This window comes from Narcine bancroftii, chromosome 4 (assembly GCF_036971445.1).
Source record: "Narcine bancroftii isolate sNarBan1 chromosome 4, sNarBan1.hap1, whole genome shotgun sequence".
NCBI classification, from domain to species: Eukaryota; Metazoa; Chordata; class Chondrichthyes; order Torpediniformes; family Narcinidae; genus Narcine; species Narcine bancroftii.
The window spans coordinates 292,551,964-292,565,859 of NC_091472.1; the positions used below are offsets into that span (position 1 = coordinate 292,551,964).

At 39.8% G+C, this 13,896-nt stretch overlaps 1 protein-coding gene across 7 annotated transcripts in view; it reads left to right on the forward strand.

Moving 5' to 3' along the window:
* The window catches only part of pla2r1 (phospholipase A2 receptor 1), a 113,450-nt gene that overhangs the window by 60,347 nt on the left and 39,207 nt on the right, over positions 1–13,896 (forward strand). For all 7 annotated transcript variants that reach the window (XR_011356750.1, XR_011356751.1, XM_069935395.1 and 4 more), the window contains exons 11-13: positions 734–903; positions 3,194–3,405; positions 4,322–4,467. Coding sequence is in view for 5 of the 7 variants with exons in the window: in XM_069935395.1 (XP_069791496.1) it covers positions 734–903; positions 3,194–3,405; positions 4,322–4,467 (528 nt within the window). In the remaining 2 variants the exon portion in view is untranslated. The remainder of the gene's footprint in view (positions 1–733; positions 904–3,193; positions 3,406–4,321; positions 4,468–13,896) is intronic.

A 13,896-nucleotide genomic window follows, 5' to 3' on the forward strand; every position in this document is an offset into this window, starting at 1 on the left:
TATATTGTATCTTACATAGCGTTCATTAAATTAGATATCCGACGATGCGCCTTGTATCAATTTTATTTATTGCACTTGCATGTAGAAATTTTCAAGGAATAGGATATTGACAGATCTAAAACCACAGATTGTCAAGAGATTAATCTCTGCAGTTTTTTTTACTTCTTGGAATATTATGTAATTCATGTGCAGTTTTAGAATTTATTTTAAATATCCGCTCATGCGTCTTTTTTTGGAAGAAAGCTTGACTTTATTAGAATTTTGAAGGATCTGTATTTCCTTCCTGGGTTTCATTTTTTCTCCACAGGATGTGTATAAAACAACAAATATTCTAAAAACATAATTATAAATCAATGGTCCTGCCCAAAGGTTCTTCATAAATGTAATCTGTGACTTCTCAGATTACTCATTGTAGTTTAATGTACACGCTGAATAAACAGATAATGCTTGGTTAATTGTTGTTTGCTGTTATGAAATAGTGGCTTAATCTTAAAATTAACTTGGGCATTTGTAACTTCCAGTACATTACACAAACTAAAGAAAAGAGTTACACACCCTTAGAATATCACAAAATTATGCAGAACCAGTAAGAAACAGGTTTGAACTGTATATGTTCAGATACACAGGAGGACAGAACAAAATGAGTGGAAGCTGAGTCGCTTTCTCTGAATGATTTGAAAATTATATGTTTATTTCTATATTTAAATGTGTAAGTTTTCCCTTGTTTCCTTAGATTTGAACAAGGTTTCATTAACAGCTTGATCAGCAATTTTGCCAGAGAAGAAAATAAGTACTTCTGGATCAGCCTTCAGGATATGAACCATACAGAAGAATATACCTGGTTAACAACAAATGATCAGAAAATACCAGTTTCCTTCACAAATTGGAATAAGAATCAACCAGGTAGATAAATGTTATTTCCAACTGTATTTCATGCCTTTGTGTAATGTGTAAATGTATGCAAGTATGCCCTAAAGTTTTTTTTAAAGTAATTTGCTATTTGTGATAGTACAGATTCTAGCACCAATGTGTATATGTACAGTTGGTAGTGTAGGATGACTGTGATTGGCTGAGAGTGTAGCCACACCTACTGGCAGGTCTTAAAGGATTGCTCCTAGCCAGACCAGGTCATTCTGGACTGGTTGACCTACTTGTGATATGTTCCAGTCTTTTAGTTAATAAAAGCCTTCGTTTGGATCAACAAGTCTTTGGTTCTTTCGATGTGCTCTACAATTTTATTAACTAAAAAGTTTTGAAGGGATAGAGCGTATGCAACGGCTGGAACGCCTCAACATCGACCCACAGTCAGCTCTGTCAAATCGGACATCGCTGCTGCAACGCTGCATGCTATCAACGAGTCCATTCTGTTCCAAGTCGAGAGCAATGCGTCCGACTTTGCACTGGCAGCCACTTTGAACCAGGCCGGCCGGTAGCCTTCTTCTCCAGAACCCTCCAGGATCCTGAGAGCCGACACTCCTCTGTCGAGAAGGAGGCCCAGGCCATAGTCGAAGCAGTACGTCGTTGGAGACACTTCCTCACTGGCAGGTGCTTTACGCTGCTGACCGACCAGCACGCGGTCTCCTTCATGTTTAGCAATACCCAACGAGGTAAGATCAAGAATGACAAAATCGCCAGGTGGAGAATCGAGCTCTCCACCTTTAATTTTGACATACTGTATCTGCCAGGCAAACTCAACGACCCGCCAGATGCGCTCTCCAGGGGGACTTGCGCCAACATACAACTGGACAGGCTGCAGAAACTCCACGAGGAACTCTGTCATCCAATGGTCACTAGGTTCGTGCACTTTGTCAAAGCTCGCAACCTGCCCTACACGGTCGAGGAGATTCGCTCCATGACCCGAGCCTGCCCTGTGTGCGCTGAGTGCAAGCCCCACTTTTTCCGTCCGGAGAACACCCACATCATCAAAGCCACCCGCCCCACTGAGCGTATCAGCGTGGACTTCAAGGGGCTCCTACCGTCGACCAACCATAACACCTACATCCTTAAGACTATCAACGAATACTGCCACTTCCCGTTCGCTGTGCCCTGGTCGGACATGACTGCCTCCTCAGTTATAGAGGCCCTGCACAGCATCTTTGCCATCTTCGGGTACCCCAGTTACATCCACAGTGACAGGGGGTCCTCGTTTATGAGTGCAGAGCTGCGGCAGTACCTTCTGGAGTGTGGTATTGCTTCAAGCAGTACCACCAGCTATAACCCACGTGGTAATGAGCAAGTCAAAAGAGAGAATGCCACCATCTGGAAAGTGGTTACGCTTGCCCTCTGGTCCAAAGGTCTCACCACCTCTCACTGGCAGGACGTGCTCACTAGTGCCCTATACTCCATCTGCTCCCTCCTATGCACCGCGAACAATGCCACCCCCTCCCCCCTCATGAAAGGATGTTTTCTTTCTCGAGGAAATCTGAGTCAGGTATAACCATATCGGCATGGCTCACGGTTCCCGGTCCGGTCCTCTTACAACGCCACGTCCGGTACTCAAAGAATGACGCCTTGGTTGACCGAGTGACTCTGCTCCATGTGAACCCACATTATGTCTACTTTGAGTACCCAGACGGACGGGAGGACACAGTCTCGGTAAGGGACCTAGCCCAAGCCGGATCAGGCACAGCAGTGCCTTTAACCCGACCTCCCCCTATTCCTTCTTCCCCCAGGACATGTACTTGAACAGAGGGACCAGCTCCACCCCACTAGCTCATCCCAGACTGTCGACAACGACGCTGGGAAACTGAGCAAAGCAGTGGGCGCACCCTACGGGCCTGCCGGCGACACAACTCTGGCGACCCCAATCCCGGCGCCACGGCGGTCACGCCGGATGGTTGGGCCCCCTGACCAGTACAGCCCCTAACCTCCATCCACCCTGGGGTCAGTTCTCAAAGAAGGGGTGAATGTGATAGTACAGATTCTATCACCAATGTATATATGTACAGATTGTAATGTAGGATGACTGTGATTGGCTGAGAGTGTAGCCACACCTACTGGCAGGTCTTAAAGGACTGCTCCTAGCCAGACCAGGTCATTCTGGACTGGTTGACCTACTTGTGATATGCTCCAGTCTTTTAGTTAATAAAAGCCTTGGTTTGGATCAACAAGTCTTTGGTTCTTTCGACGCGCTCTACACTATACTTTAAGATGAATGACAAAAAAGCTGGTTTATATTTCCTTTTCTTTTCAGCTTATTCGGGTGGTTGTGTTGCATTGGTGAGAGAAAAATCTCATATACTTTGGGAAGTTAAAGATTGTAAAACCTTCAAAGCTATGTCTCTGTGTGAAGAAAAACTTGCATCCAGTGAAAAACTGAGCTCCTTTCCTGGTCAAACAATGGATGCTAATTATAAATGTCACTTTGGATGGGAATCAAGATCAGACCTTCGCAACTGTTTTAAGGTAGAAGCATTTGCTTTCAAGACAATGGCTAGAAAAATGTAAGCAATGATTGTTTTCCAGTTTTTGCTCTACATGTCATAACCAATAGTGTTAAAGGTTTGACGTGTGTGAGGAACAAATCTGGAGAAGTGGGTATAGAAATCTGTTACAGTTCAGAAGACAATTGTACTTCGAGCATCTTGGTAGGATGGAAGTTAAATTGTTTACCAAGGTGGTTATGCTGCAAACAAAGCATTAAACCAATCATTTTCATCTTACTTTCATCTCTGTATAAAGTGATATACAGTATCACTGACTTTATTGATTCATCCAAATCTCAAGACTACAAAACTAAGACAAAAGTTCTTAAATTACAGTTTCAAAACATAAAAACAAGAGTAAGTAGAAGAAGGAAAATGCCATTCGGCATCTCAAACCTACCCCACCATTCAGAAGATCATGACTGATCTGCGTTAGGCTTCAACTCTTCTATGCTCGTTCTCCATAATCCTCAATTTCCTGAACTTTAAAAAATGTTGCCTACTGTTTATAATATCCCCAATGATCTAGCCTCCACAAACCTCTCGAATAGAGAATTTCCAAGATTTACCACCCAGTGCAAACAAATTTGTATGCACCTTTGCTTTCAATGCCTACTCCAACGGTGTTAACTGTGTTCTCTCATTTCAACTCTCCCATTCGTGGAAACATTTCAACATCGACTCGATCATACCTCAAAGGATCTTGTATATTTCATAAGATCACCCCTTCATTCTTCTAAACTCCAAAGAAGATAGATCTAATTTCTTGAGCAATTTTTGATGGACCACTCCATCAACCTGGGATGTGGCAAGATTTAAATGCAGCACATGTTTAAAACTGCAATTTAGATCTCGTGTGTTGTGACCTTTACAAAGATATTCTTTTATGCTTGAAGGTGTTTCATCGTGAGAAAGTGTTAAGAAAGAGAACTTGGGAAGAAGCAGAACAATTCTGTCAAAGATTTGGAGCCCATCTTGCAAGTTTTAACCATTACAGTGAGGAGGTTTTTCTGAATGAAATTTTGGGATGGATGTTTGCCAGGTAAAATATGAAGGATACGAGTACAACATAGTTATTCAGTTACTCTTATTTAAGTTGTTTGTATACCAAAATATTTAAACATGAGATACTTAAAAACATCTTATAACAGTGGATTTTGACAATTGATTATCTAAAATTAAGTTTATCAGTGATTAAGTTGATTTATTTTGTGTCATTGAATATTGAGGTTTAACAGAACATTTTTTCTCATATTTTAACTTTTGGTGCAAGGATTTTCTTTGAATAAATCTTTTTGATAGTCGCTATCATATTGTTCAAAAGAGGAATATAGATTCTTCCTCATTCATTCATATGATAATGGATTTGTAAGGCTGTTCACTAGTTTAAAAAAAAGGGTAATGACAGGCATACATTTATCAAGTCAACTTTATTATCCTAATTATCCATGTATTTTAAGTTTGTTTCTTCTATGGCCATTGTGTTATTGTCTTCGAGTGAAATTCACTTTAAATGATTAGGTTTAGTCTTTAGTTTTTTAGTATACTTACTATTAAGTAGAATATAATATATTGTTCTATGCTTGTCAGGTCAGGTTATTTTTATCCCCAATCTTGTGTTTGTCCATGGAATCAGTTTTTTTTTTAAATAAAAATTTCTAGCTGTTTTATTCTGTATAAAATTCAGAACATTTTAAAAACTGTATCTGAGAATACGATTTTATCACTCATCAAATATTTTTCAAATTTCATACAATGGGCTGTATGACCTTGCATAAATGCTGTAGAGGCACAAGTAGTCAGGGGTATGAATATCATTTTCATAGCCTGCTATTTGATGAGACACTCGTATCTAAATTTTTTGACATGTGGGGAATGCCTTGCATTCAACATGTGAGGAATTAAAGACTGAAGAACAATTTAATTTTGTCAATTTCACTATTATTATTGGCTAACTTTGCCACACTTTAATTTTCAGACTGAACAAAGCAATCTAATTGGCATTTTAATGAGAAAAAAGTTATATTTCGCCAATACAATTATTTTTCATTTGTCTACTGAAAAAAACCCATTTTATTTTGTAAAGAATAGTATTTATTTATCTCTGAGCCCAGAGGACCCCAAAACCCAGCAGCAATAGAAATTCTCCAAGACAAATGGTTACTTAAACAAAAGTTGCTTTTAATTATCTTTAAACATGAAAACAGGATCAAACTTTAACTTATTACTATTAACTTACTTAACCCCCTTCTAATTCTAAGCGCAGGTGTATGTAATGTGTATACAAGTTCAGAAAAGTTATTTGATTCACTTCTCACTTCTCATTCCTCCAAGTTCACTGGTATCAGGCAATTATACTGTGTACAGAATTTAACATTTATGAATTTCAAATGGCTTTGGAGCTTGAAAAGTAAATAGTTATCACTCTGGAAGGTTCTTGTCTATTTTCAGAGAGATATTTGTTGTTCGTTGGATACCCACAACTGATTCCTTTTTTAAATCAGCCACTTCAGTGTCTTGCCAAAGAAACTTGCCCCATCAGGGTTTTCCTGATGATAACCCCTTTCTTTCAGGTCACCACAGAGTTCCTTTTCTGTTTCTCTTATTTGAATTGAAACATTATACAGCCAGTCATCTCCTCTTGTATGGACCACAAGGGCTTTGACCAGGCTGAACTACGAACTCACAACCTGTCTTCACAATGGGGTTTTCCACAAGCTTGCCAGCTTGTCCTGTTCTAGTCCGAGCTGCTGCTGCTGAACTGTAGAACTGAATTCTCTCTCTCTCTCTCTCTCTCTCTCTCTCCCACCCCCCCCCCCAGAGAAAAACCACATGACCCTCTCAGAATAGCCAACTGCACTCAGACAGACTGGGGCTTCGGTCCTAATCTTCTGAATTCGTTCATCTGTTGCTTTCCAAACCAATAATCCATTACTCCACAGCATGTCCAACTCACACCTATTTGTGAAGTCCTTATAGGTACTCTTCAAAGTTTTTGCAAAGGTGCTTCTTGGAGGCTGAACTGCCTGGCTTGAGCAGAGTTCTGACATTTTAAATGAGATCTGTTTTGAAGTGTATGTGACCTAAACTAAAAAACCTGCCACAATTTATCTCCTTTAAAACATATAATAAACATTTAAAATATATAAAATAATCTGTCACAATATCCATAATCTTGATTTTTTTTTTTTATGTAATATCAACAACAATTTTGGAACCTAGATTTTGGCACACCTTGATTTGAATAAGCTGGTTTTTTTCATTTCAGATGAGGTAGAAAGGATGGACAAATCTTATGAAGTTGTAACAGTAAAATATCATTCAGAACAGCTCAGGTGTAACAATTTGCCTTGCCTTTCCTATTTTTCTTGGCAGCTTTCCAGCATTTAGAGTCATAGCATCACACAACATTGAATAGGCCTTTCAGCCCAATTGGTCTATGCTGACCAATTTGACATATGTGCTTATCCCATTTGCCTGTACAGTATTTGGTCCACATCCCTCTAAGCCCCTCCTATCCATATATCTGTCCAAATTTCTCTGGAATGTTGTTGATGTACCTACTTCTCCAATTTCCTCTGGCAGCTTATTCCAGATAGCCACCATCTGAGTGAAAAAAAATGCTTCTCAGCTCCCTCCTTTCCCCAGCCACCTTTAATCTATATGTTCTGGTTCCAGAATCGCTTACTATGAGCATTCACTTTATCTGTGCCACTCAGTTTTGTAAATCTAATCAAGATCACTCCTCGCCCTCCTTTGCTCTTGGGAATAAAGATCTGGCCTATCCAACCTCTTCCTATAACTCTTCTGCATCCATATCAATTTATTGATCTCTTCCCTATAACTGTGAGCACGGTACTCGAAGTGTGGTCTCCCCAATGCCTTGTACAGCTGAATTATGAGTTCCCATCTTCTGAACTCTATAGCCCGTTAAATGAAGGCCAACAAGCTCAATGCCTTCTACATAACCTTATCCATCTCAGTTGCCACTTCTAAAGAACTATTCACCTGCCACCTTGGGTTTCTCTGTTCCACAAAAGTCTCCAGAACCTGACCATTCACTCTGCAAGTCCATCCTTGGTTGGACTTACCAAAATGCCACCCTTCATGCCACCCAGATAAATTCTATTTGCTATTTCTTAGCCCATCTACCCAACTGATCTGGACCAGTTGTAAACTACCTTAATGTCCAGTACACTGTAAATATTGGTGTAATGTGCATATTTACTAATCAAGTTATCTACATTGCCATCCAAATTGTTTATATTAGGTGACAAACCGCAGTGGACATACCACAGGACACAGGCCACTAATCCAAAAAAAATCCTTCCACTACTACTCACTATCTCCTTTCAGTGAGCCAGTTTTGAATCCATTGGACCAGCTCATGTTGGATCACATGTCATTTAACCAACCAGATTCAGCTGCCTTGCAGGACATTTTCTGATCTTCTTGGCCAGCCATTGTTTGTGAAATAGAATACTCTGGACAGTATTATATCTTTCTGGGTTTCCTTTGCCATTATTGGAAGTTGATTCATTTGGCTTTGATTTATTTCTGTTGCTTCTGATGTCCATTTTTCTGGCCTGTATCTGGGAGTGGTAAGCAGGAGAGGGCATCTACGTAGTTATTCTGTAGCGCTAGTTTACGTTTTAAACCAAAATCACATGCTGCCAATAGCATCACCCACCTTTGAATTCAGGCTGCCACCATCATCGGTATTCCTTTTTTTGATCCCAATATTAGACTCAGTGGTTTGTTGTCTGTCACTAATGTAAACTTGCGTCTGTACTGGCATCGGTGAAATCTTTTCACCACAAAGATGATGGCTGGTCTTTCCATTTGAGCACAGTTCTGCTCACAAGCAGTTAGTGATCAGGAGGCATATGACATGGGTTGTTCTCCCTTTTCAGGTTCCTGTGACAGTACGGCGCCCAATCCCACGGGCGACGTGTCTACTACCAGTGTTAGTTCTTTGTCTGGATTGTAATGAATTAAGACATGATTATTGCTTGTTAAAATTGTTTTTTAGTTCATCAACAGCTCGTTTGGTTTCTATGTTCCAGTACGATTTCTTATTCTTCTTAAGTGGTTCATTCAGAGGATTACATAACATAGGCATGTTTGGAATGTGTCAGCGATAATGGTTTACCAGACCCAGAAATGATTGTAGTTCTATTTTGTTGATCGGGTAGGGAGCATTCCGTACAGCTTTTGTACCCATGTTATCCATTTGTACCCTTCCTTATTGATGGTGAAACCTAAATAGATCACCTATGGTGCCATGAACACACATTTCTCTTTCCGTAGTTGGACGTTTGCCTGTTGTAGTCGATTTTGAACGATATCTAGGGTAGTTAGATGTTCTGTGGCATCCCTGCTGGAAATGATGATGACCTCTAAGTAGCAGCCGACGTGGAGTCTTTGCAGTATCTTGTCCATAATTGCTTGGAATATGGTTGGTGCTGCTGATGTTCCTTACGGCATACGGGTATATGTGAATAATCCCAAATGTGTGTGTATGGTTACATATTTCCAGGAGCTGTAGTCCAACTCCACCTGTTGGTAGGCCTGTGACAGGTCCAGTTTAGTGAACTTTTGTTCCCTGGTTAATGTTTGGAATAGTTCTTTGGCCTTTGGAATGGGGTGTTCCGGAATGTGTAATGCTTGATTGATGGTCACTTTGTAATCACCACAGTTACGTATTTCTCCATTTGCCTTGTATACTGGTGCGACTGGATTTTTTTAATATCCCTTCTTTCTGCAGTCCATTAAGTTCCGATTCAATTTTTCCCTTTATTATGGCTCTGGGTTTACAAAATTTGGGTTCTGCTTCGGGTTTCACGTGTAGTTTGGCTCGTACCCCACAAATTGTTCCCAAACCATTTTTGAATACTGTGCTGTAATGTTTTATAATTGGAGCCATTTTGGGGTCCATGGTTCATTCATCTCGCTTTTCTTTGTTCTGTTGGCTGATTATCTTCCCTATTTTTTGCCAATCCAGCTGAAGGTTGCTTAACTAATTGCAACTGAGCAGTGCTGGCCCCTCGGTGTTTACGATATAGAGGGGCCACTAGTTAGATTGGTCCTTGTACTTAGCATGTACATTGTACTTTACAAAACCTTGTATTTCCTCCCCCGTAACAGTTTTTAAGATGGTGTCTGGAGCATCTTTGTGTGCAGTAGCAGGCGCTCCTTCATTGTTCTGGGCATTAGGGAAACCGCTGCTCCCGTATCGAGTTCCATCCATATGGGTTTATTAAGGTGGCCCAGTCCACGGATGTGGATTACTTGTATAACATGTTTACTTTCATTTGGTTCCTCTTCTGATTCATTGGTATCCCTGTTTTCAGTGTCTGGGCTTTCTCCTGTCTCTTGTGCAAATTGTATTTTTCTGGAGCCTGGCTGGTAATCTTTCTTCAGTTTTATCATTGGACATCTTGCTTTGATGTGCCCCTTCTCATTGCATTTGTGGCATTTGGCTTTTTTGAAATAGCAATTATTGGGACTGCGATTCATCTTCCCGCAGCGAAAACATTTTTGGCGGGCAGGTTCCCAGAGGGAAGAATCTTGGCGCCAAGATTTATTGATGGCTAAGTCTCTCTGGCAGACATCTGCATTGCTTGCTGCTATCTCGGCAGCAGTAGCAATGTCTAATGGCAGTTCAAGTGTCAGATTTTGTGTTGCAATTAGTTTTTCCTCAGGTAGTTTGTTCAGCTAAACCCATCACTAGATGATCTCTTAATGCACTGTCTCTGAATTGTCCAAATGCATAGTATCTAGACAGCCATGAAATTTGGGACCGACTCTCAATGCTGTTGTTTACGTTGGTCAAATTTATGTCTTTCTGTCATTTCTGGAGATATGGGGTTAAGGTGCTGACCAATAGCATGACAGATTTCAGCATGTTTTTGTTGAAGACATGTGGGCTAGTTAGCGATCTTAAGAGCTCGTGGGTGCCTCCTCCCATTATGGTTAAAAACAATGCCCTTTTTTTATTCAATGGAGGATTTTCAGTTATATCACATACAATGCAATGATTATCAAAATATTCTACATATGATTCCCAAGTGTTTTCGTCTTCATTGAATCTGTCAAAGTGAGCAGAAGGAAATCCTTGGGATCCCCAGCTTTTCACTATCTGTTATTTTTGTGCATGAAAGCTTTAAGTTCTGCTGACACCAATTGCGGGCCATTGTCGGAGACGAGTTCCATGGGTAATCCATATGATGCAAAAACTTCACTGAGTTTTTCAATGGTCTGACCCGCAGTCATTTTTCCATCAAACACAACACTTATCTTTGCAATACAAACAGCTTTCCTGAACAGCCTGATCTTCTTTTCCTTTTGTTTTCTTGTTCTTTCTTGTGCTTGTATCTGATACAGCAGCAACAAAGGTACTTCCCTTTGGTTTCTGTTTAGACAATGACTTAGACTTCTTTACATCTTTAGGAACTATTGAAGTATCCTTAATATTTCCAAATACTGGTACAGTGTTAACATATACATGCCATTCCAAGAATTGTACAACATCCTCAAAAGTGGCATCCCTTCTGGAAAGCATCTTAAGCTTTGCAACTTTGGTTCTCCATAATTCGCTCATCTTATAAGGTAATTTATTGACAATAATCGACAAATTAGCAAGCAAATTCAGCTCTTGCAAATGTACACTACTTCCCATTGCGTTACAACATCCTCTCAGAAAGAGTGCAAAGCCTGTAAAGCTTTTGTGTCCTCTGATTTTGTTGCTGGCCAAGAAAGAATCTTGTCTATTTGGGCCCTTACAATTTTATGTTCATTGCCATAATGATGCAATAATTCTTTTGCCCTTCTGGATGCGTATATTGGCAACTTTTGTCTAACTCATTCACCTGCCCTCCAGTATACTATTCCAGGTAATACAGACAATCTTTGGCACTTTTAGTATTACTTTCAATGTGATGTTCAAAGGATTTCAAGAACGTAAGATATTGTAATGGATCTCCATTAAAAACTGGAATTTCCTTCTTGGGTCAACTGCATGAACCTCGTTGCTGCGCTAACATAACATAAATTTCATTTTGTTTTGCTATGAGTGACAATATATTGTCTTGTTCACCATGGTTTGCGACTGGTAGTCTTGTTGTGAATGGAGCATATGGTTCTTGAACTGGTGCCATAGGTGTAGGACCTTGAGTTGTAAGTGATGGCATTGGTGGAGATCCTTGTCTTGTCGCTGGTTCTTCAGCAATACAAAGAGACATCATGGTTGAGGATGATCAACTCGCATGGTTGAACCTTTTTGAAATACTCTCCTTTCGGGAAGATTCATAAATTGTGCGCCCGGAAGAGATTGACTATCGCAAGCTCTTTCCACATTGCTGGTCATTGTCATTTGAGTACTAGCAGTGCCACCCTTGGCTCCTTGCTCAAGTTCACTCATTTCTTGTTGCTGCGGTACCCATTGATCTGCTGGAATATAAGGTGCTAGGCTTTAGGTATTTCACTTTGAGTGATAGATCTTGCAGAAGCCTGAGCTAATGCTCTTACCTTGGCCATATTCATAGCACATTGTTCCTCAAATCTAGTTTTTTCTTTTCTCTCTTCAATTATCTTTTTTGTTCTTCTTGTTGAATCTTCATTTCAGCTTCTTGCCTTAGTTGTTGATTCTTCATTTCAGCTTCTATATCTTCTAAAGCATATCTTTTCTCCAACCACTCATGTTGTATATCTATAGTAGCGAAATCTGCTTGTGCCTTAGCATGAATAGCTGATATGCTTGAAGCACACGAAGCTGTACTTGCTCTAGAAGACTTTGAAGATCTTCCTATGCTCATAATCTTGGAAATGCTATCGTCAGGATTCATATCTGAACTTTCAGATACTGCTGATGGAGTCTCTATATTCAGCATTTCACTCGGTACAGACCCTGTGGGGCTTTGCATCATACATTCATCTCTTTCAGTTCTTTAAGTCAGCTAATGAGGCATACAGTGCCTTATCGGAGCTCTCTCCTTGCTTGGTAGTTGAAGCTGCTTCTTCACTGGTGGCTGGTTCCAATCTCCTGCCAAGCATTGTCTGCCTTGCTGGCTTAACTCACGACCAAACAGTTCTTTGAGAGGTGCTGCTTGCTCAAGGTCTTTAGCCCAACAAGACTTCTTCTCCATCTTGGATTCTTCACACTGCAGCCTGTCTTCTCTTTTTCTGGTTCCTCAGAACTGTAAACAAATTTGTATCTTGCTTGGTTCCTTTAAGAGGATTTCTCTGGCTGAGTTGTCTTGGATCTGTGGTACTTCACACAAACTGGCGTATCAGGTGTTTTTAGAACAAATCTGGGCTTCCTGCCAGATTCTGCAAACCGGAGCAGTATCTTAGGTTTTAATAACTTCTGGTTGCTAGCAATGGCTTATCTCTCCAAGGTCACAGATTTCTTTTCATTTTTAAACTGCACAATTGGCAGACACCATAGACATACTCTAACAGAAAACTACTTTTTGTTAAAGTTTAAATGCTTAAATAAGTTGTAATTCTTTCAGACAAATTCTTCAAGCCTTTCTTCCAAACAAAGTTCAGAATTATAGACTTTTCTTTGAATCTAAATGTAGATGACATTTTCCATGTTCTAATATTTCCCAATTTCAAAATATTGTCATCTTCAAGGAAACTTAAGCGACGATATTCCGAATTACTATCTTATTAATCCAATAAACCAAACTTCATAGTTGCAGCTGTAAGTAGCTTTAATTCATGGATAAAACAAATAAACATTTTGCATAACTTCACATTGAGATTTTCATAACGATGAATAAACAAAGCACACTGTATAACAATATAATGATATTCCACTTTAAACATATATCAGTCAAAATTAAGATGAATTGAGTTGAAATTAAGATGAATTCAAAGAAAAGTATCTTGAGCTTGCCTCTCCTCCATAATTCTTCATAGAATGAGATGCAAATTCTCCATATGCCCAGATATTATGACATATGATGTTATAGTTACATGGTAACACTACATACAACAATTGCTTAAAGGGTTAGGCACAAAATTAACTAAGAAGTAAAAACACAAGGTTTTAACATTTACACATGTTGCTCCTTTATCCTGAAGCAGCCCTATCTTCACTCTCGCCATCCTTCTGTTCTTCACGAATACAAAAAACATATTAATGTTTTTCTTAATCCTACTTGCCTTCTCATGTCCCCTTCTAGATCTTTAAAGTCCTTTCTTAGTTCCTTCCTGCTGACCATATAATTCTCATGAGCCATTCCTGTTTTTGCTTCCTTTTTCCCAGGGGCAGTGAGAATGCTGAACAACCAAAGGAACTGCACACACTCACCATCTGAGACTTTCATTACATGAAACAATATTTATTTATTTATTTGCATAGATGAAATATTTGTCCTGCAGATGTATTGTGTGTGTGATGTCTGGTTGTATGTCTAAGTGTTTGGCACCAAGACCAGAGAATGCTGTTTCATCAGGTTGT